The sequence below is a fragment of the Seriola lalandi genome, unplaced genomic scaffold (genome assembly GCF_002814215.2).
Source record: "Seriola lalandi dorsalis isolate HSWRI2012SDOR001 ecotype SW California unplaced genomic scaffold, Sedor1 jcf7180002054311, whole genome shotgun sequence".
Classification (NCBI taxonomy): domain Eukaryota; kingdom Metazoa; phylum Chordata; class Actinopteri; order Carangiformes; family Carangidae; genus Seriola; species Seriola lalandi.
In genome coordinates this window covers 96,041-120,872 of record NW_019524864.1, presented here as the reverse complement: position 1 = coordinate 120,872, position 24,832 = coordinate 96,041, and the positions used below count along the sequence as shown (strand labels likewise).

General features: G+C 41.9%; 2 protein-coding genes across 2 annotated transcripts in view; both read left to right on the top strand.

Moving 5' to 3' along the window:
- Nucleotides 1-2,035: 2,035 nt before the first annotated feature.
- Nucleotides 2,036-7,141, top strand: six3b (SIX homeobox 3b). Its single transcript, XM_023406542.2, has 2 exons — nt 2,036-6,073; nt 6,769-7,141. Exons 1-2 carry the CDS (start codon nt 5,379-5,381, stop codon nt 6,905-6,907), a joined length of 834 nt encoding a protein of 277 aa, XP_023262310.1. The 5' UTR covers nt 2,036-5,378; the 3' UTR covers nt 6,908-7,141.
- Nucleotides 7,142-13,086: 5,945 nt separating this feature from the next.
- Nucleotides 13,087-24,832, top strand: part of prkcea (protein kinase C, epsilon a) — a 34,180-nt gene continuing 22,434 nt past the window's right edge. Inside the window, exon 1 of the mRNA XM_023406566.2 lies at nt 13,087-14,299. Within this exon, the coding sequence (XP_023262334.1) occupies nt 13,955-14,299 (345 nt within the window). The 5' untranslated portion in view covers nt 13,087-13,954. The remainder of the gene's footprint in view (nt 14,300-24,832) is intronic.

Below are 24,832 nucleotides of genomic sequence, written 5' to 3'. Positions count from 1 at the left end.
ACACACACGGATTCATCCCAGAATACAATATGGACATCGTACTAAAATCGTGCAACGAATAGTCCAAAAATAAAGAAATCATTTTCACAATGAAAGTTTTAGACCTTCACTGTCTACAAAAAATTAAACAAAACACACACAGGAGAGTCGGAGTAAATACAAACAAATATATCTCAAAGTAAGGGAACACATCTAAACATATATCTTATGTTGTCCATTTCATTGTGACCTGCATGTACAACTATATTAAAGAATAATGGGGCTCCTTTTGTTTTCTCTTTTATGTTGCAGCACTTCAGTTTTGTCACAGCGACATGACAAAACTGTACATGTCTAGTTTTGATGTGCAAATCTTTTTTTTTTTTTTTTTTACTTGTCTTGGTCGTTGCTACTTTGATGGTGTGTTGAATAATCTTAAAGTACTATCCCCGTCTGAACACCTCGACAAACTATCCTGATTCCACAGACTTGCACTTCCAGATTTATGAGAAACCACAGGTAGACCGACAGTTTGAAAAACACCAAGTCAAATTTTCGAGGCGAAACCTGCATTAGAGTTAGGGAACAACTGTGCACTTTTTTTTTTTTTCACTCGATTTCTTCAGCTCACAGAAAAAAATTCTATAATAATAGGAAGTGAAAAAGTTTAATCTGACGCACTCTCTTCCTTTTCTTCTCTTCCTCTTAACCCAGCGAGTTTACGTGAGTCTGTGTAATCAGAGGATGTTCATGTGTTAGCTGTGTGTTTGAGTTCAGTATGCGTGTGTGTGTGTGTGTGTGTGTGTGTGTGTGTCTGTGTGTGTGTGTGTGTGTGTGTCTGTGTGTGTGTGTGTGTGTATGTGGGTCGTTACATCTGTATGACTGTGTGTGTAACAGCCAGAAAATTTGTTCAGGCTCCAGCTGTTTGTATTTTTGGCTGCTGGTGTTTGTTTGTCTCATTCAAGCTATTAATTAAAAACACCCGATTGGTGCGATGACACTAACAACACAAAGGATAATGATGTAATTAATGTCTTTACATCTGGCCTAGCTGGCTTAATCTATAGGTTTAAAGCAGCCTAGAAATTATTAGTCAAATTATCTGAGTATTTTGTTTATTCATCTATCTGTAAGGTGTTTGTGCTTTAATGTTTGTGTCATCCATCTGTCGTTTGTAGACGCTTAACGTCTGAGCATCTGTGTGTGTGTGTTTGTGTGGCACAGACCTGGTTATGTGTTTACATGTGTATGCATGTTTGTGTGTGTGTGCTGCTATTTTCTGGTAGAACCTCTCCTCTGCAGCTGTGTCAGGACTCACACAGCTGGACTCGCACCGCATCAGTAAAAACAGCAGGATTTAACTTCCAGGTATCAGGTTACAAACCAATGAGGGTGCAGGATTAGTTGCTCAGGTACAGTTACTTGATTACCCGTCCTCCTCGGCTTTTTGTGACAGAGGTCACGATATGGTCAAATGGTGACCACACACACACACACGTGAACGCACACAGTGTAATGCATTGCCACAAACATCTGTCCACATGTGCAGCCAGCTCTTCTTCTGTGTGAAGATGAGGAAGACTAACAATCTGTCATGTATTTTCAATTCAATTCAATTAAAACAAGATAAAACATGTTAATTAGTGAGCTTTAGAGGGATGATTATCATAATTGCTGTAGATAAATTTTCTGGCGGCCGACTAATTGATTAACCAACTATCTGACACTCTGATGGTTTGGGGTCAGGTTAGAAAAAGTCCTGTCCTCCCACTTTCTACATTTCAATTTTCATCCATCTCGGTCTGCTACAATTTACCCCCTCCTTCCTTTTTTTTAGGGTACCATTGTGTCCCAGACTCTCCTGGAGCCCTGTAAGAGCACAAAAGCACAATAAAGACTCAGGAAGTGATTAGTGGCTTAACGAGGAGGAGGCTTTGGGGGGAGCTGGGGGGGGGCCTTACGGCCTCTTCCATGAGGCAGGGTGAGGGGGTTAAAGTTTCAGGGCTTAGGGGGTCAGTGTTAAGTTGTGGAGAGGTTAATTAGGACCAGGGCTTTTGTTTACGGGGGATAAGGAGACGCAGAGGCGATTCACTTCCTCGCTGTGTTCCTCCAACCACCCGGGATGTGTCATCCACCTTCTTTTAGCCAGCTCTGCTTTCCTTCTCCTACCTGCTAATTGTCCTGTAGCTGAAAGGAGACATAGCTGAATTAACTTAATTGTCACCATTATGACACACTTGCCCCCTCATCACCACCGCACACACACAAACACCTCGAGTGTGTTTCCTTGAGTGTGTTTGGTGTGTCCTTTGCTTCGATTAGAGGAATGTCTTTTCAACTTGAGGGAGCTCTGGCCATGACTGTCGCTCGGAGACTGTTGAGTGAGTGTGTGTGTATGTGTGTTTGCCCATTGTTCTGCTGTTACAACACACACAGAAACATGCTGCGATCCTCTGTGGACTCAGGCATCTCAAGTAGAGCAGGATGAGCTTCTCAGAGTGAATGTGTGTGTGATTTAGACAAACAGAACTGACACTGGAGCAGCTTTCTTGGCTGCAAAATGCATCTGCAAATCCCTTTAATTCACCTTTAATCAACTTTGTTTGTGACTATTTCTTGGTTTGTGCAATAATTTTAACAGTGTAGAGCCACTGAGTGAACAGCTGAAGTTTGCCCCTGTTTACTTGTTGCATTAGCCGTACACCTTGTATGTGGATGAATGACAATAAAGTGGACTTGCATCGGTTGATATAAGAATTTTTCACCTCAAAAACTTTTACTGCCTTTTTCATGAATTGAAAATTCACATAAAAACACATGGAAGGAAACCCACATTATGACGCAACGTCACATAAACTGTGCTAATGAGGCTAGCACAGGCAAGCTACTCACTAGCTTGTGAGCGCTGACGCTACCATAGCGACAAGTGAGAAGTGTTGGAGACAATGTTGCGCAATTTTCTCTCTACCATTGTATTTTGTGTCTGCCAGTGGCTGACACAGTGTTAGTGGTTGTGCTAATGCAGACGCTCTCTCTCTGCGCTGACTAGGTTTTGCGTTTACATTGTACGCCCCTTGTCCCCGCAAGTTGAAGGGATCGGCTCCTTAGTTAAATGGCGTATGTAACCCTGGTTGTCTGAATCTGTTTTATGAGACTATCTTTGGTTCACTGCAGTTTCAAGGTGGAAATATACCGTCATGGTGTTGGCTATTTATTTTGCACATGATCTGTCTTGTATTATATAAAAAACATCCTATGGACATGCTAACAAGGCTAAACACTCATCGGAGGCGGTCTTTAAAACTAAAGGGGTCAAAGCCTCTTTCAGGGCGCCTCAGCCTCAGTATCAAAACCCACTCTTATCGCAGGGCTTTCCTACAGTTTAAGTGTAAGAATGTCATTCCAAATGTGTACAAGTGTAAACACATTATATATATACATATGTATATATGTGTATATATATATATATATATATATATATATATATGTTTACATTGGTACTTTATTTGACCCTTTTTTCAAATTTTTCTTCCTATTTTACTTAAGATTTTCAGTGTTTCACTTGATTTTTTTGTTAATCTTATTGTTTTTTGTTTGTTTGCACCATATTCATGAACTTTATTATAATGTGTTATGATTATTGTAAAGCTTATTTCATTTGATTTACTAAAACAAGTAGAGATTGCCCTGCATGAACCGTAGGCATCATCCGGGGTGAAAAACTGGCACAGAAACTCCTCACAAACCACCATGTAGGGACATCTGTCTCTTGGGGTAATTGGCATTAACCCTTTTAAGCTGGGTGACCCCCTTTTTCACGCCCAACACATCTGCACCGGGGCATTTGGATGAGTGCATGTGTGTGTGTGTGTGTGACAAAACAGGATGCGATGGTACATGATAAAAGTATTAAATTTGTTTTTTTTATTTTGTTTGTTGGAAGTTATTTTGTTTGGTGAACCAAAAAATATCTCATTTATATTCATATTTTACACATGAGCTGCACACATACACACATCCTAATGCTGCACAAAGGGTGCCACACGCCAAAGCATATGGCCCAGGGCAACCAAAATGTGTTAATGTTGATTGAATATGCTGCTCTATTAGACTAATGTTAGCAGGCTGTATGGGCCTGATGTTAATCCAAGGTAACAGAATGGAGCTGGAGCGTGGCTTAGTATCTCTGAACTTATGGATATTAGAGAACAGAAAAGTGATTAGAGTGGCGGGAGACCACTTAGAGAAACATACGCTTTCAGGTCGGGGTGAGATTTCCAATCACACCGGGTACCGTCCACATTACTGCTATTAATGATGCAAGCAGCTTACCGCCAGGACCGGGGAGGTTATGAGATTTAGTTGATAGCAGACAGTGATGTCATTTTGGTTCAGTCCAGTTTGGTCAGGCGCTCATTTCCAAATACCCATCATCCTGAAATGTCGGGGCCTTCACTTGTCGGTTTGTAATTATCGATCATCTATTCTGTCGTCTTTAAGGTTTGTAGTGTTGTAATTGACTGCACAACATCGCTGATGGTCTTTGTGATGCCGGAAAAAACAAGAGATGAAACAACATTAAACTGATTTTAATTTGAAAAACTGGCAGCAGTGAAGGCCTATCCCCATCAAACATCTTACAACCCAAACAAATTTACCTCACAGCAATGTAATAGAAATAAATGTTCACTTACTTGTTTTTTTCCCCATCACCCAACCAGGTAACAGTTTTAACAGACCACCCATTGAAATAAAATACTATTAGTTATCTAAGTATATAGAGTCATGAGGATTTTTAAATAAGCCTATATGGACCCACTTTTTTCCTTCCTTCATGGTTCAGCAGGAGATCGATCTGTTTAATGTGTCTCTGTCTATCTGGAGATTTCTGGACCACACTAAGTCTGAAACCTGAGCTAAAATAAAATAATGTCAATCCTGACATTTCTTTTGTTAATGATGCCATTTTTGGTCAGCTTGTACCGATTTGAATTTACTGTCTGATATTTCTTCATCAGTTCCACTCATTTTCTTGTGGCCTTTCATCTCTTCTAGAGCACTGGAAAAGGCAGGTAAGTGGCCCTTCATTTTTTAAATTACATTTTTTATTTTGGAAAACCATCTATTTCCTGCTTTATTAAATAGTTAACATTAGAAAGGCAGCTAGAAAAGTCTAAATGTGTCCGGCTTGTGTACAAAGGAAGGAAGACAAATCTTCTGTTTGATTGACAGTGCTGCCATGACAACCCTGCATCAGTTCCAGGGTGTCCAATGAGGAGTCAGAGTCAAAGTCCCTCCCTGACTCCCAGGTGAGCTAAAGAGTCAGACTTCAGCAGATTTCTGTCACACTGTTTCCGAAACTCACTTCGTTTGCCCTCGGGCTCCACTCAGTTGTCCAGATGGTTTTCAGATCGCCACTCGACTTTTTCTCAGCCTCCCGTCTCCTCTTGCCGCACTTGGCGGATGCGCCCCCTATCCTGTCCCGCTCCCGGTCCCCGGAGGACCCTCCCTCCGCCTGCCCTCCCACGACTTTCCCGGGACTGTGCTTCTCGGCCACACAGATCGCCGCTGTGTGTGAGACTCTGGAGGAGACCGGAGACATCGAGCGACTGGCCCGCTTCCTCTGGTCGCTCCCGATGACCACAGACGGCCGCGACTCAATCTCTGAGCACGAGTCCGTGCAGCGGGCTCGCGCCGTGGTGGCCTACCACACCGGGAGTTTCCGCGAGCTGTATCACATCCTGGAGACGCACCGCTTTACGCGTGCCTCGCACGGTAAACTGCAGGCGATGTGGCTCGAAGCTCACTACCGGGAGGCAGAGAAGCTGCGGGGGCGGGCGCTCGGACCGGTGGACAAGTACCGCGTGAGGAAGAAGTTCCCGTTACCAAGGACCATCTGGGACGGAGAGCAGAAGACGCACTGTTTCAAGGAGCGCACGCGGGGGCTGCTGAGAGAGTGGTACCTGCAGGACCCGTACCCGAACCCCGGGAAGAAGCGGGAGCTGGCGCACGCCACCGGGCTGACACCGACTCAGGTTGGGAACTGGTTCAAAAACCGGAGACAGAGAGACCGGGCGGCAGCAGCCAAGAACAGGTCAGTGACCTCGACCTGAAGGAAGTTGTTCATTGAGTGTCAGGAAGAAACTTACACGTAGCCTGTTGCACTGGAGAGTAACTGTTATCTAACAGCCAATAATCAAATACATTTTTCTTGTTATAGAATGAAAATACTGTCAAATCTAGACAACACTATGTGTCCAAAATGTATCTTTAGACCCTTTATTGATCACTCACCTACTTAGCACTATTAGTCACTCACTCGTTGAAGCAATTTCCTCTCCACAGGCAGCTAAGGTTGTGCGTAAAAGGGCCATTCATGCGTAAAAGCGCACGGCCATTCAGCTTGTAGGTTTTTGTTTTCTCTGTGTCACAGTGCCCTGCCTGATCTTTCTTCCCCTTTCTCTCACTATAATTTGCTTCGGGGTCAGTGGTCGGGTCAACCACCCTGTTAGTGAAGGCAAAACCTGCATGAATGGGTGCAAATAGCTGACCATGCATGCATAGACTCCAAGTAGTTATGACAGAGATGGTTTATTATTATCCTTTGACAAAAGATTTATTTTCAAGATTTAGGTTTAGGTGGGAGTTTTGTTTTTGTCCTTTTTTTTCACACTAATAAAACAATATGAGAAATTTTGTTTTTTGATTTTATTTGTATTTTATCTCATTTTAGTAAAATGGATTTCCACACTTGTCTTCAATGTCTGTTCTTCTTCTCTTCATTTTCAGGTTGCAGCACCACCGGATGTGTCCTGACGGTGCACGTGCACTTAGTGGAGGAGAGTGCAGTCCAGACGGGAGTGCAGAGCACGCGGATGGACAAACTCTTCTCTCAGTAACGGACAGTGACTCTGACTTGGATGTGTGAGACTCTCATCTATGAAATGGACCTTTAGAGGCCTGTGATGGTCCGCTGTGGATTACCGGAGAGAGGAGCATGATATACGGTCAGGGTTTGGGTTGCAATAAACTTTCAGGGCATAAAACAGTTTTCATCATAGATATAACCCCAGATCATGTAAACGCAGGTTACGTGGATATTTGGTCTTTTTCTTTTGTTTCCTGAGATTATAAGAGATAATATAAAAGATTTATGATTTCCGTTTCCTGCATTCTGGTGATTTCCAGCCGCACCTCAGACCCACAGTTTTTTCTTTCCAACCACATCACTGGATGGTGACAGTGCACATGTGTTGACCCAGCTTGCACCATCGACCTAATTAAACATACAAAAAGCTGTGGACCCTGTTGGACTTTCACTCAGGGACCCCCACATAATAATTTTCTCTCATTTTAATGGAACTAGTTGTTTTTTTAGAAACCCCTGAAGGACCCCTGGATTACCACTGCTTTAGACAATCAATACACACTGAAGGCTACCTCCCTGTCTGTTTGTTTGTAAGTTCATGATTTTTTTTGTTTTTTTTGTTTGTTTCTTTACCTCGATTTCTACTTTATTTAAAGTTCCCAGAGTTCACTGTTCAGTCTGTGTGTGATGATACATCATACTTTATGTTCAATTTCAAGCTGAATAAATGTTTTGGTATTTTATATATAAATAAAATTATTTAATTTATTGTGCCCACTCTTTTTTAATAATATATATTATAATAATATGTATGGAGTGTGTGTGTGTGTGTGTGTGTGTGTGTGTGTGTGTGTGTTTGTGTGTGTGTCAGAATTCACCTTATGATTATGTTAAAGATCTGATTTCTTCATCCGCTGCCGTTTGTCCACTGTGTGCTTGGGCTGAACTGAACAAAACGAGCAGGTAAAGAGAAATCCTCTTCTGTTGGCGGCAGCCTGTTACATACAGTTTTATATGTTTCAATATTATCTGTAAGTGTTAAAGTCTCAGTAGAATTGAAACTGTTGCAATAGCAAAAATGACACCCATGCTCATGTTTCTTCATAAATGACTGGGTGGAAACCTCAAATGAGTGGGTGTAAAAAGCCTTTCTTTTTCACCATCCCATACCTGAGAATAAGAAATCAGTTTCCAGATGATGAAACACGGCCAAGTGTAGATCCTTTCAAGTCTGTCTAGTATTGTCACGCAAATGATAGCATACATGGATTCGAGATGGAAAAAGCTAGATGATGACTACATACCTGGTGTTTCGACATATGCGTAAAGGACAATGGACTTATAGTTGTGGCATTTCTTTGCACATCTTAAACTGCAAAGATCACTGATTTCCTTCAACACATTCAACACATTCACTAACTGGTTTGATCCTCCATACTGCACATTTGATATGTTTAGTGTCAGTTCAAAGGAATAATCCTAATACTTCTTCAACCAGGAAGGAGTGCAGAGAGGTGAAGATGTCCCGGCAGAGTCCAGCAAGATGCAGAGGAGAGACGTGACAAAATCATGCGACAGGACAGGCCCTGCTACTGCTGCTGTCATGAAAGGGTACGTTGTCATCTGGTCCATATTTTTCTCATTTTACTGTACCAACAAAAACTAAATACACAAAAGACTAGGGCTGTGTATTGAAATCAGTGTCTATATACAGTGGTGGAAAGTAAATTTACTCAAGGCTATCATATAATGCATCATATTTTATTTGCTGACCATACTGTATGTATATTATTATTATTATTATTATTATTATTATTATTATTATTATCATCATCATCATTGTTATTATCATTATTATTATTATTATTATTATTATTATTATTATTATTATTATTATTATTGGTGGGGAAGAGTCAGGTGGTACAAAGGTTGGACAGGCACATATGGCACATGAGGACTGTCCTACTTCACAAGTCCATTCCCAGTGTTTGTACACTGAAAATATAAGCATACATTTTCTGATTCTATCTTGAATGTGAGGATTTGATGCTTTTTTCCATCTAGTATAATTCTATAATTTTTACAGTTACATAGTAAAGCATAGGGTTACATAAAACAATAATTTTCATTATCCATAAATCTGCTTATCAATTTCTTAATTATTTTTTTATGTGTAAATTTGATAAAAAAAATAGTAAAAATTTTACATATTTTTTTATAGACCCAGGTAATGAGATCAGATGTTTTGCTTTGTCAAACAACAGTCCAAAACCCACAGATATTCAATTTACAGTGACGGATTGAATATCTCCCTCAGCTTAGTCTCCCTGCTCCTCCACACTCCCAGCTTCCTGCCATCAGCGTGTCTTTACACAGAAACTGTGGATGAATATCTCTGGAGTGTATATACTGTTCGATATCTGGGGGTATAGGATATCACATGGAACTCCATAAAATTGACTTAGCATCCTTTTCAAACACCCTGGTCCCACTGTGTGCCAAGAAGTAGCCTGTACCCCAAAGCCTTAAGACACAAGAGGCCTGTGACTGAGCCTGTGAGTGAGAAGTCTCAAATCCAGGGATGGAAAATGTCTTTGCTGGAGAAACTTTGGGTCTGCCACCTGCAAGAGACATGTCAAATTTGCAAAGGTGGATAGTCAGAGAATAAATTAAGTTTAATTACAAAAAAACAAACACATAAAATTCAACTTACTGGCTGTTATCTGCCCTCATTTTCCTCCTTTCTCCTCTAAACCCTATGGAAATTTTCTGGCTCCGTCACTGGGCATCGCACCAGCCCGTCCCACACACAGTACATACATTATAAACAAGGCCATTAGAGCCTAAATGGGAAACACATTTTTCTTTTCCTTTATGAGAACATTTCCATCTGATACCAGCTATAATGTAATAAAAGTAATAAGATAATCCAATGAATATCCTTCTCCAGTCACATCACATAGTTACTGATATGAAATGTTACATATGAGTCTAAATCACTCTAACAGAATACATTTATATTTTGTGTCAGCAAACATATATTATATCAAGGCTTATTTGCACAGTGCATTCAATAATTATTGTTATTGTAACATTTTGCACAATAACATCTATGTTTAATGCCGCACTTCAAGTATTACAGATGAATGAATAACCTAGGCTGCTGACTTTTGTTGCACACATATGCGACTAAAACTATTAAAATCAATGAGGTGCCTTGGCACAAGTCTTGAAGAGCTGCTATAAGTTTTGCAAACCACCAGATGTCGCTGTACCAGCTTTGTTTAAAGCCAGAAAGCGTCTCATCTTTTCTCAGCCACAAACAGAAAGAAAGCCACAAAGCTTCATCAGGCCCCCTCTGCCCATCACTACTCGATTCATCATACCTTCACACCACTACAGTTCAGCAGAAAACGTTGCACTTTATACCCAACTGAATTTATCTGACAGCCGTAGGTGGTTGTCACTATTTAGTTGAAGTTTTGCTTGTAAAAAAACCCACTAAATAATAATAAAATAAATCAATATTACCCAAACATTTTGCCTTGTAAAAGCCGTACAGTCAGGGCCTCTCATGATTCAGATACCTGAGTTGTTAGCAGTTCCACCAAAGAGTGATTCCCCCTCTAAACTCCTCATTTAAATAATCATTTGAGGCTCAAAGGGATAAAGTGATCTAATATTTCACAAAAAGCAATGATCACTGAAAAATCCAAAGAAATGAATATACATTTGTAAATCAGAACTTCTTTTTTCATCATTTCATGACCTCAGTGACTATTCAGACTTGACCCCTGAGTCGGGAACCACTGGACTGAACTACCTCAATGTATATATAGCAGCTACTGTAAAATAGCTTACATTACTATTATAATGCATCAGTCACATTAAATATTTTTATGCAAAACAAGTAGGCTACTCTTCTTTCAAAACTTTAAAGTAGGCCTGCAATTGCTGATAATACTTACTTATTAATACTGGTGTACTTTTACTTAAGTAGGATTTTGACTGCACGATTTTTTACTTGTAATGGATTATTTTAAGTTGTATTAATACTTTTAATCAAGTAAAGGATCTGGAAACGCTACTCCTTCCACCGCTGAAACGTTAAATTACGAGGAGGACGTGAACACGGCGTTCCTAGACACGTCACGTCCTGGAAGCGCCATCGACGCGGCCCCATACGTCAGGCAAGCCACCAGGTGGCGCAGCTGGCCAGGCCTGATGTAGTCTACGGGTAGAGGCTGGATTATAATGTTCTTCTCTCATCAGTGCACAGAATAAAGTTAGACCTCTGCTACTAGTGGTGGAAAGTAAGCTACTGTATTTAAGTATAATTTGAGGTACTTGTACTTTATTTGAGTATTTTCATTTTCTGCTATTTTGTACCCCTGTACAATTCAGAGACAAATATATATATATATATAAGTTTCACTCCACCACATTAAGTTACAAGCTTTTTGATTCCTTAATATGTGTCGAACAAACAATGACAGTGAGATTTGAAGCCAGTGTTTTGATTAGTACCCTCACAACTGAGTATTTTGTGAACAAAATGTGTTGCATGTGATTACAGTGCAGCTGCACTAGAAGGACCAGTGGAGCTAGATGAGCAGGGATGGCAACTGGTGACATGGCATCCATTGGGGCGAGCCAATGTAGTGAAAGCTAATACAGTGTAGCTATAAAGTCTGGTTAAGAGGCGGAGTATCTGCTCTTTGCCTGGGTGAGGGCAGGATTCAAAAGGCAATTTAAAGGTACATTAGATCAGGGCGAGACGATGCCTGTCAGACGGCCCAGCAGGTTTATGTATTGTTAACTGGCAGCTCAATAAACTTCTATATTCATGTGTGTTTGTGTGTGTGTGACTAACACTTCTGAGGACACTCACATCACAGGCCATGATGGAGAGTGACAGTTGCTATGACGACCTACTTGTCACTCATTATGACTGTGACCAATCAACCATCAAAGCGACAAAACAAGCAGCAATCAGGGTGATGACTGCCATAGATGTGTCATGTCATGTGTATGTTGGAAAAGGGTCATTTGTCTGTATGTGGCAGAGATAGATAGATAGATAGATAGATATATAGATAGATAGATAGATAGATAGATAGATAGATAGATAGATAGATAGATAGATAGATAGATAGATAGATAGATAGATATACATGTAAATGTACATTGAGTGGCTATTTTATTAGGTACACCTGTAAAATCTTATGTAATCCAATACACCAGCTCAGCCATAAATTCTGCCTTTATGAAGACAACAATCTGCAGTTTTGATTGACAAGTATTCATTTAACTATATATTTTTATTCATGAGGATGTAGTTTGTAGTGGTGTATTGGACTACGTTATAATGAGCAGAGTTTCTTATGTTTTGCCCACCTACATTCACAAACAGGAGGTGTGAAAAATACAAAAAACACTTACATACTTTTAGTTATATGGTCTAAAGATAGGGAAGGAAGATCTGTGATTTTGGGCTGTAAAAATAAAACTAACTTGACTCAGGCATTATAAACAGGTAGGTTATGTACGTGTATGGAACTTATAGGTAGGTGATCATACAGGTATATAAGGTGTTATAATAGGCCTATACCATGCAGATTAATACAGATATATGATGCTGTAAATATAATAATAACAGATAGGGGTTCCTGAGGAAGTTCCTGCAGTTTTTCCTCTTCCGGTCAAGCGACCAACACTCACTGCTGCTCAGAACACACAAACACCTCTGTTCTGCTCTTATAGCAACTCACAGTGTGGCTGTATTAGTCAAGAGGCATGTATGGAAAGTCGATTTTGTCATGTTTTAAGACACTATTGCAGCAACTTGTAAGAGTGTGGTTATAACATTTGTTCTGTTTTTTCATACACTCTTGTTCTGTATTTGTCTGGGTGCGTATGTGCGTGCGTGTGTGTGTCTATGCTGTCTGTGACCATGCATAAGGACCGACTGATTGACTGGCTCCATTGGCTGTCTGGCCATGGCACACACGCACACGCACACTCCATGCCTGCGGGTGAATTCCATCCCCCTCCTCGTCTCATGCGCTCAAAAAAACACCTCTTCCATCCACACACACACACACACACACACACACACACACACACACACACACACACACACACACACACACACACACAGTCTCTCTCTCTCTCTCTCATCCGGCGCAACAGCCCGGCAGCGCGGGTGACGCGTTTTGCGCATTTCCTGCAGCTCGCGCTCACTCACGGATTCAGGAGAGAGGGGACGGGAAACGGGGCGCGCGCGCAAGGATCGAAAGCAGAAAAAAAACGAACGGGAGCGGAGCTCCGTGATGTATTTGGGGTGATCGTGAGCCCGAAAAACGCTGCATTGGGGGTGCACAAAAAAGGCATTTGTCTCAGAGAGAACGCTCAAATATCGCGGTACCGTGAGATCGAAGCAAGGAGCTTATCACAACGAAGACCAAGCGAGCCGAGACGGGCTGGAAACGGAGCACCAATCCCGGATGGCTAGGCGCGGCTGCTCGCGCTCTCTCCCACCCTGACCCGGGACAGACACACAAGGACCGTGGGGAGGCTCGGGATCCCAATCGGAGCCCGTTAACCTGCATTCCCCCTTCCTAGACGTTTATATCCCGGCCTGTTTCCGCCGATACGGGAATCTTGTCTGGCGCACGGGACCGACCATAAACAAACAAGGCAGCCGCTCGGGTGGGAGAGCTTTCAGCAAGCGACCTCTGAAGGGTGTGAGTCCGCGTTAGTACTGCGTTTTTCAGCCCATCAGGGACCCATCAGCTGCACTGTGAGTGTGTGTGTGTCAGTGTGTGTTTTTGTGTGCCTGTTTGTGTGTGTGTGTGGATAACACAGTGTTCTGATATGGCTATACTAGACTGAGAGTCCAAGGAGCCAGCGGCATTATGGGATGTAGCAGGACTGTGCAGTGACCCCTCATTGAAAGGAAACACTCTGTGTACAGGAGCAGGAACAGGCAGACTAGCCTAAACACACACACACACACACACACACACACACACACACACACACACACACACACCCTCATCCTTTTACACACACATACACACACACACATCCCAGCAGCCTGCAGCCATGCCTGTGTTCAGTGGCCTGTTGAAGGTGCGAGTGTGTGAGGCAGTGGACCTGAAGCCCACCCCATGGGCCCTGCGTCATGCTGTGGGGAAAAGCGGTTCCTTCCTGCTGGACCCCTACCTGGCCCTAAACCTGGACCAGACCCGGCTGGGCCAGACTGCCACCAGGACCAAGACCAACAGCCCTGCGTGGCACCAAGAGTTCTGCACTGAGGTCCGTGAGGGAAGGAGTCTGGAGCTGTCTGTTTTCCATGATGCGCCCATCGGATATGATGACTTTGTGGCCAACTGCACCATCCAGCTGGAGGATCTGCTGCAGAACGGAACCAGGCACTATGAAGACTGGGTACGTGTTTGATGTGTCAGTGTTTGTTGTCCTGAAAGCCACAGGGTTGCATGTCGATACGTTTGCCACATCTCGGAAATTCCGGTCAGATTCTGTGCCTGTGCAGGTGAAATGAAATTCAACAACAAACACCAGGCTCAGAGACAAGCAGGGGCCCAAGTTTCTCAAACATTCAGGGTCTGCAGCAAACTTATTGCTTCACTGTCTGCATAGCATATTTGATGTGCTGCATACTGAGCTTGAACTGAGTGTTACTTGAAGGCACTGGGCAGAAAATGCAGTGTGCAGTGAAACTGGTCCATAGTATGTTCTTTCCCAGCGGCCCCTCGCCACGACATGCTTACGTTTTATTGAGCATTCAACCAAAACCACACTTTTTTTTTTTTTTTGTTACCAATCCTTCCAGTAAAGAGACTAAATTTTTCAATTTCTGCTTCACAAAATTCTTATATTTGCACACATTCCTTCCTGAGAGGCTCACAACAAATGCATGGCCAACAGGCAGCTTTAGGGAGTTCAGTGCCTTGCTCATGAGTAGGAATGCACTGATGCAACTTACTTAGAGGATATATCTACTGATACTGAGCACCAATCCTATACCATTGTTCCCTTTTTCCCTAATTTAAAATCTGTACAACAGCCACTTGCAGTAGCAAACATGCTCACTTCAAATCAATCACATCAAAGCTTTTGCACTTGTTGCACCTTGTGTGTGTTGGATGATCTCTCCACTGATAAATCCAGGATTGTTCTTACACCCATCATCATCATCATCACCTCCATCTTCTTTCTCTGTCTTTGGCAGCACAGCAGTGTGTTAGTTAGCTGGGAATTCAGTTGTCTGTTGTCAAACAGCATGTGTGTCTCTGTGCTGAAGTGTTGCCTGGTCCTCCACAATGGTTTGTTTTCGGACAATGACATGGCCATGTTGTCCTCTGCTGTCACCTATGTGAAGCTATGGAAGAGCTAGTTGGTTTTCTGCACTGAAACCCTGCAGCTTTCCTTCCTTTATCTGTGATATGGGAGCTGTTTGAACTTGCATTAGATCTGATCTGGGCACCTCAGGTCCAGCCTGTAGTCCTCCTTCCTCAATTCCTCACATTCCTCCTGCCTCTTTGGATTGGAACAAATAGGAGGTGCCCTTGCCCCCCCCCCCCATCCCGTAGAAATATAATTATTAAGCAGACACAACGGTGTGGTTGTTCAGAGACTTTGCCACAGCCTGGTTGCTATATCTTGAGATATACGCTTACTGTAACTAAGCAGTGGGAAAGACTGTAGTTCCTTTCATTTGTTATGGTTTTTTGTCATGTAATCTCATTTGCGCTGGGACTCTGATGTTCGGACACATGTGGATCGACACATGAGAAGATAAAGAGCTAGTTGTTTTGGGTGTGGGAGTTCTGTCCCCAGTTGTAGCATGTGATCTTATTCCACTGCGCTTTGTTTTTATCTTGTTCTTATTTCATCTTTACATTAGATGAAAGGCAGATGATGTGATCTCAGGACAAACATGCTGGGAGCTGGGGACATGCATTTTGAATAACTTGAATGACATATCTTGTTTTACATTTAGCCCATTGTAATCAAATAACATATATTTCACATCACTGCAAAGCATTTTCCAAAGCGCTTGGTGAGTTATCTTCATGATTTTCTACCTTTCAGTCAGCCATTGGTTTCAGTTTCTGCTACCACGAAATGAAAATCACAGAGACTAATAACCTGTTTGAAATATGATCATTATAGTGAATGTGAAATGTGCTTATCACAGCATTAGTACAATTTATTTTGTCAAAATTGTGTTTTTGTTGCACGGTCACACTGTTTTGAAGACTCTTTAATACCAGAGTTTTTTAATACAGAACCTGCCTTCAGCTGGATTAACTTATGACCATGATGTAATATAAAAAAGAGAGGCAACAAAATGTTCATTGTGATGAATTAATCTCATCTCTGAAGTCTTAGGGAGCTTATTTTCATACTGCAGTACTGAAAAAATCTAACTGAAAGCTTTCTTAATGTATCGATGAAGTGCATATGATATAATGGGCTAAAGCAAAACTAAATGGTACACACACACACACGCCTCGTCCCTCAGCCACCCAGAGTAAGGTCAGCATATGGATCACTCTGTTGATTGACCACATCCCATTGATCATCCAGCCAGTTTGTCAATACATCTGCCTCACAGCGACAGTCCCTCCCACTTCCCCTCCATCCTCCTCCCTTCATTACTCCATTACTCAACACTTCTGCCTCCCGTGTCTCCCCTTATCCCCACAGTGATTCCCCTCTCATCTTTCCGTACACTTTAAACCCCCCCCCCCCATTCATTTACCCATCATCTTCGTCTTCCTGCCTCGCCTGTCTACCTTAAACTCCTCTTTCATCTGTTTCCAATTGATGCTTGTGCTGTCATTTACTCTTCAGTCTCCAGTGGGGAGTGAAGGATGTAAAGTTCAGACTCAGCAAGGAAATGTGAGGAGTATAAATAGGCTGTCTGAGTAGGATCAAACAAAACTGTAGCTGATGAGTTCTCTGTTAATCGACGTATTGCCAGCACTAATAATAACCTTTATATATGCTTTAGCCGTGCTGGTGAAGTGCCAACAGTGATTGTTTGTTTGGTCCAGAGAGAAATTCCTTAACGAGGGGTTCATGGTCCCCAGATGATGAACCCTGATAACTTTAATGATCGTCTGACTTTTCCTCCATCACCACCAAGAGATCCACATTTGTAGTTTTTCGAGAAATATATCAAGAATTACTGCATGGATTGCCATGAAATTTGTAAATTTGTTACACACATTCATTCAGGATTAACCGTAATCACTTTGGTTATCGTCTGACTTTTCATCTAGTGCCATCATCAGGCCAAAGTTTCAGTTTATCCAATATGATGATATTGCCATCAGCCAGTACTTCGTGTTTAGTGCTAATTAGCAAACGTTATCATGCTAACACGCACAGTTAACATGGTAAACATTATACAGTACCTACATCAGCATTCTCATTGTGAGCATGTTTGCGTTAGCTCAGTATGGCTGTCAGCTCTTGGAGTTTACAAAGTGTATTCCAGGGAACACAGGAGGAATGTGTTCGGTCAAATAATTTCAAACCGAACCTACAAACAAAACCCTGAGAACAGCATGACAGGAAACTGAATGGAGGCCAATATTACAGTAATATTATAGTAAAATAATCTTCCTCAGTGTGATGCCATAAACCAAAGCCAGGACCCAAAGTGAGGCCCAGACCAGAATCCAACCAAATGGAACATTTCCTGCTGTTCAGATGAACATAAAGGCTTGTGCACCTCAGCTCAGTCTCTCTCACTTCCTCCGCCCTTCTGCTGCCTCTCTCATCTCATCATCTCTCTCCGTCTCTCTTGTCTCTGCGCCGTTATTCTCATCCTCTCTGCTTCCTGTTCTCTTTTGTCTTCCTCCACCTCCCCATGATCCGTCTCCCGTGGACCCGAGCGCTGTGGCCCAGGTTCCTGCTCTGTGCCGCCGGTGAAATATTAACCAGGCTTTGATGCTTATTAATTGCCCCACTCAGTAATTGAGATGCTCTGTGGAGCCCATCCCCATGGTGACAGTGACAGCCCGTCCCCTTGGTGACAGCCTCTCACCCACAGAAACACCAGGGAGAGAGATGGGTAGCTGAGAGTTGTGAGGGGTGTGGGGTCTGTCTCTTATACACATCTTCAGAGTAGTTTAAACTCGAGTCCTTCAAAGGTAGAGAAATTTAAAAGGATGCTTTGTGCTGAATGGCCATTCTTTAAGGGAAATTCCATGTTACTCGCCAACATAACTGTAGCTGTTGTTTATGTAGGTAATGAGCATCATTTTCACCACTGATTTGTAGGTAAAAAGTGAAAGTAAAAAGCCTCAAGGTCAAAGGCACAGACATAAAGTCACAAGTCAAAAATCTATAACCCTGACTGTCCACTACAACCATCCATTGCTGTGTAGAGCTACATCTGTGGACACAACATATCCTCTACACACAGTTTTGTCTAGCAGTATTTGCCCCTGATGTTAGCTATCATATCAGTCCAAATCCTGCGGACACATACTCTAGGTTATGCACATATTTTGTGTTACCTGTTGTGTGCGTTTTAATGTAAAGCGCACTGAGTTTACTTATGGTGAAATGTGTTATATAAATAAAAATTCCCTGCATTGCCTTTATATAGAGGTGAGCCACATACCACTGTAAACAAAACTGTGTCTGTGCATTCCTGTGGCAACTATGGTATGTCAGTGTCTGAGCAATGCAAAGGATGATCACAGCTGAAGTCCTGGTTCACAACTTTCACCTTTGAAATAAGCTTTTAAGATAAATTGATTTCATTTGGCTGCTGTCACAGACGTTATTGTAAAGATTTATGTAAAATCCTCTGTGTCCACAATGTAGTCAATGAGTAAAATGTGATATTATGGCTTTGAGCAAACCTATGAAAAAAGCAGCTATGATATAAAATACTGTAATATTTCTCTACGCATACCATGCATGTTCCAATAGTGAACTTGTCTTGGCCAAAATGATCTTTGGGATAGAGAGTTAAAATTAGAGAAATTCCACTGACATTTGTAACTATGCTAAAAACTGAAAATACACCCTTGGAACAGAGCCTTGGTAAGCAGTAATATATCGAACAGTGTGAGCCTGGCTTGTCGACAAAATGACAGAATTTGACGTATTTTTCTTAAGGAAATATTTATTCTGCCAGAGATGACCTACACATGATTGAATTTGTTTGCAAGAAATATGAAATCAGTTTGTTAATTTATCATCTTATATGATTTTTTACACTTTTTTTTTGCTGTGAAACAACAAGATAAAATCAGTTGGTCAACTTGTTAGCCATGATATCTGATTTTGCATCAGTAGCAAGAATAAATCAGCTACGGTATCTGGTCATTAACTTTTGTCTTGATAGTAAATCTGTGTATGCTGTATCTGAATATGCACTATAGTAATTCAGATAACTGGCGCTAGTTGATATAGCACATAAGTTTGAATTCATTAGAAGAGAGATTAGAGCTAAAGATGGGGCAGTTTGATTGGTGGCATTACTTTAACCCACCTTAAAATGTTACCAAACACATGTTACACAGCAACATATCTTTATTTTTGTTTGTCAGCCAATAAAAAAAGTTTATAAAGACACATACCTCCATACCTCCAGGATTGTAGCAGACCATTGTTAGATTTTATGACACAACTTCAAAGTTACTGCTGAATGCTATAGCTAAACATGATTTGTGGTAAAATGCACAAAACAAGTTGGTTAAAGTATTGCAGTTATTATCTGCAGTCATGACTTTTATTACTGTCTTTGAATTGGAAATAGGCCTGTTTCACCCGCTTTGTTTTTGGTTATAGAATTAGGCTAAAAATTGATTCAGGTAGCTTTAAAAGGTGTAAAACGTGCTCAGGAGAAAATAGAGCCGGGAGAAAGAAGAGAGAGAGAGAGCAGGAGATGAGGTGTAGAAGTAAACTCTGTGTACATGTAAATACAACAGGCTGGAGGTTGAGAGCTGTGCAGGCTGCCAGAAGCTCCGTCTGAGACACGATGACCACACAGTGTGTAACGTTTCCTCGCAGGGACACGGGCCACGTCAGATGTCAGACAGCCACGGTTTGACACTTGGCATCAACACACACACACACACGCTCACATGCTCATACTTAACAGCAGCCAGGATTAATGACTAAAGGCCTACAGTTGGAGGCCAGACACCATGGCTTTTTTAAAAAAAGGGTTAACAGTTATAATTCATTTGTATTTTACATTTTTGACCCAACACATGTAGCTTCGTGAGGACAGTAAAACCACTTATTCCTACTAACTCTGTTTCTAGCCTTATAGTAGTATTTGCTTATATGAGGCCTAAATTTTTTTTTTATAGCAAATGACAGATACTATTATATTAGTGCTAATATTTAATTTTCCCACTTTTTTTTTATTAGATATCTCAGCTGACAGAAATTCCTGAATCTGAATTCCAACTAGAAGGTCGACATCAGTGTTTCTCCATTTGGCTGCTTATAATTAAAATGATTATGAAATGAATCATCCATCTCTTCTGTATATTGTTTATAAGTTACATGAAGGCCTGGTCACACATTTACTCATGTGGGCGAACTAAAACTTCAAGAATCTTTTGCATGGAGTTGAACTCTAGTGAACTTTGATAGGTGTATTTATGCCGTAGACCAATATCAGACTGTCCTGACACTGTCGAGGGGAGAGCCACAGAGTCCAACATGGAGGGAGCTGTCGTAGCTTATTAGCCATGTCACAAATCGGCTTTTATTTAATTCTCCTTTATTGGAGTATAAACTGAGAGACAGGACCTGATGGAACAATTAAACACTGTGTGAACTTCCAGTAGTGGTAGCTTGTTTGCTAACAAACCTGCGAAACGAGAGTTACTTAGCTCAGAGAGTGTTTTTCCCACTTTGCTAATTGAATGAAATGATGTACAGTCTTGAAAACGATATGCCAGCTAGCCCTGCGAGTCCCAGCGTCTCCGAGCGTTTAGCCTTGACTATTTTGCAAATACATGTAGATCAACTTTGCTATGGAAAGCACTAAGGATAAGTTGAAAAAATCACTCATTACCATCATAATGTCATTGCACTTTTGTGTCAAGGGCATCGCTCGGCCCCGCCTTCCCACTTTTCTTATCCAGGACATGACTCTAATCATCACAGCCATATTGTCACCGTCCCTTTCTTTATCCCTGACCCCCAGACTCCATTACCTCACCGTGGCACGTTGCCGGACAATGACATCACGGGCTCCACCCCCTCGGTGACCTGCTGGTTAAGTAGGGCAGACTGGATTTAAGATGCACTGTTGCCACAGTGACAATACACACACACACACACACACACACACACGCACAAAGACAAGCGCGATTCTCTGCCCACCGATGCCAAATCAGGTCAACCTTTGGTGTGTGTGTGTACGCTGGAGGGTGTTTAATGCATGTTCTCAGTGAAAGGGAAGAAATGGGAGGATATTTGAGAGGTCTGGGACAGCAGGTGAAATGCACACTGTTTGTCCCGCTCTCTCTTTCTGTGACCCCAGCAGTGTGTCTATTTTTGTGTGTCTGCACAGAAAGATCCACTTTGAACACGTTCAGACAGTTATCTGTGTTTTATTTTAGGCTGAGTGCTTACTTAGCTTATTAGCATTTCCTGAACAAGTTGTAAGAGATGAAAGAATTATTCTGCGACTATGATGCTGCCAGTGGGAATGGGTGCGGAACATCAATTTTTCTTTGTTATTTACCGACATGTATCTGAAAGGAAAACTCTCATGTACCAGAAAGCTGGCATTGGACGTCTGGACAGAAAGCCTTTGATCCTTCGATCAGTTCGTTCCCGATTGAAATCTAAATTTTGCCATTTTACTATTCAGACAGATCCAGCAGGAACGACTGTCTGATCCACAGGGGCTGCTCATCAGGCCCACTGCCAGTCCATCTGCTCATCACACACTCGTCTTGAATGTTTGTGATGACTGAACAGGCAGGAGGATTTGAGTGGGAATGTCCACTCGTCTAAATCTAATTCTCCTCCTGTCTTGTAGACGCCACCGGACAGTTGGACCGGTCACTCACGGCGGGGATCGGGCTTTGCTGAATCCTCCCCTTTCAACTCCTCCTCCCCCTCCCCTCTACCACCACCGCCACACAGCTCAGCTCCTCTTACATTATTAGCCGTCTGTGATGTTACATTAAAGATGCATAACTCTCACGCTGTCTCACTCAGCATGGGCCTCCTGCGAGTGTGTGTGTGTGTGTGTGCAGGCAGACAGACATGCTCGAATGATAGAAAAAAGGGCAAACACACAGACGCACGCATGCACGCACGTACTCACGCACGCACAGACGTGTTATTGTGTGAATGTGGTCGAGCTCTCTCAAAGCCCAAATTTGTTATTTGACAGATGGATGTGGGAGGCTGTCACTGAGACTAAATGCTCCTGAGAGAGACAGAGAGAGCTGTCTGGTTGGACAGAGATAGCAAGCTAGATGGACGGAGAGTGGGAGGGGGTTAGCTCCACAGTATTGATATAATGCAAGCTTTGAGTGCCCTGTCTGCTTGGTTGAGTGCTTCTCTGTGCTGCTGCATATGGTGTGTGTGTGTGTGTGTGTGTGTGTGTGTGTTTTTTGTATTCTATCTGTAGTGTGTGTGAGTGTGTTGGGAGCCCGTTTGGATGTGTGGCGATGGAGCAAATGCACGAGAGTTAAGCTTGTATGTGTGTTTAACATTAACCTATCTCTGAAGTCCATTTTAAAATCCCCAGCTATTGACACACAATCACACACACACACACACACACACACACACACACACACACACACACACACACACACACACACACACAGAGTTCCCTGTATGTGTGTGAGAGAGTGAGTTGTGAAGTTATCCATCTCCCTGGCTGTATCAGTGTCCTAATTGGACTAACAAGATTAATGAGGCAAACTAGATTCTCCAGCTCTCTCTCCTCCCATCTTTTGTTGTCAGGGTGGGGAAGCTCAGGGCATGTGTGTTTGTGTGTGTGTGTGTGTGTGTGTGTGAGTGCGAGTGCGTGTGTGTGTGTGTGTCTGGCCAAGTCACGTTACAATTCGTTTAACAGGAGTGCTGATGTGGAGAAAATTTTCTATCGCGCTATAGGTAATTTTATCAGTGCTGAAATGATTAGTTGTTTAATCAATTTCTCGGTTGATAGAAAATAACTCTACAGCAATTTTCATTATCATTTAATGGTTTAAGCCACTTATTGGGCAAATGTGTCTGACAATGTCTGGTCAGCCTTCTCCGTTTAATGACGTTGTAAATTGAACATGTTTGGTTTTGGACTCAGATGGAAAAAGGAGTTTGAAGACATCAACTTGGACTCTGAAAGAATCAGTAGTTGCATCCCTAATATATTTCATGATTTACTACATTGTCTGGAAAATCAAGGATCTTTGTCACATTGATGTTTAATCTTGTAAGTTCAATGCTGCCAAATAGCAATCACACTCATCGACTCATAATGTTGCCCTCAATGGTACAATACATCAACAGATTTTTAAACCTTTTAGAGCTGAAATGATCAGATGATTAATCAATTAGTTGATCGACAGAAAAATAATTGGCAACATTTAAGTAATTTTTCAAGCAAAAACTGTTGAAAAATGTTCAACATTTGCAGATTTCAAAAGAGACTATTTGCTGTTTTTCTTCGTCATATACCATTGTAGGCGACGTCACTTTCAGCCCAGCAAAGCCCTTCTACACGTTAACATTCTGACCCAGAAATACTCAGCAGGTATTACTACATTATTACGTGATTACTCAGTACTCTTTGAACACAGCCTTCATTTTGATCAGACACAGACACATAAACACCTGCTTAAGTCCTCAAAACCGCCTCTGTATCTACAGGACACACACACGGACACACACACACACAGACAGGCTCACAAGGTGAAAACAATACCAGCCACTCAGTCGCGGCTGGTAGAAATAATTGGCAGATTAATTGATAATGAAAAATAATCATTGGTTGCAGCCCTACAACCTCTATTACCTCTCACTGTTAATTGGAACAAACCGAAAACACAAAATTGACCGAGGTACATTAGCATTCATTTGGAGTCGTGTTCCTGCCCACCTAATGAATTTCACTCTAATGTTCGCTCTACATTTAGCTTTGTTTTGTTCACCACTGGCCTTTGAGGGAAACACTTGGCTCTGGAACTGATAAAGCATCCATTAAATTCACAAGCGTTGTCTCTCTGGTGCTGGGCAGGTAGTGGGTTTATCAAACCAAGACATAAAATAATGAGGTAAAAAGGGCTGATCCAGGTATACAGGTGTAATTACTAACATTACTGATGGCTCTGGTATGTTTCAATATGACCAGAGGCCTGAATGTACAATACAAGGAAAGCAAGTTGTACAGGTTTTATTAATGTTAATACTCACAGTTATTATTATTTTCACAAAGGACATACAGCTGTAACTTTCCATTTAGGTGTCCTAAGCACAAACCCTGTTATTGTGAATGCTGGCTCACTTGAACGGCAAGTGAAAGAAACAATCGTTAATGTTATTAGTTGCACTTTGCCTTTCGCACAATGACAATTCAAAGTGTGTCTGCTGGGAAAAAGGATTCTATTGCCTAACGTTTGTGGCTCAATGATTCTTCTATCTGGCACCTCAATAGGTCAAAATTAAAATATAAAATATTTATGCCAAAATACCATTTGCCCCAGGTTTGCCTCGAGCTGATCAGTTATCAGGGATGAGCTGATACTTTGCATGTTAAGCACTTAAAAATGAATTTTCCAGAATATGTTGACACACTTTTACCAGCGTGTGTTTGTGTGTGTGTGTGTGTGTGTGTGCGTGTGTGCGTGTGTGTGTGTGTGTGTATGTGTGTGTGTGTGTGTGCATGTGTGTGTGCATGTGTGTGTGTGTCATCATGGCAAAATGTGGTTCTGGAAACACCTACTG

Coding starts and splice junctions, on each gene's coding strand:
- six3b (XM_023406542.2), top strand. CDS start 5,379: ATGGTTTTCAGATCGCCACTCGACTTTTTCTCAGCCTCCCGTCTCCTC. Junction 6,074..6,768: donor GCGGCAGCAGCCAAGAACAG/GTCAGTGACCTC, acceptor CTTCATTTTCAG/GTTGCAGCACCACCGGATGT.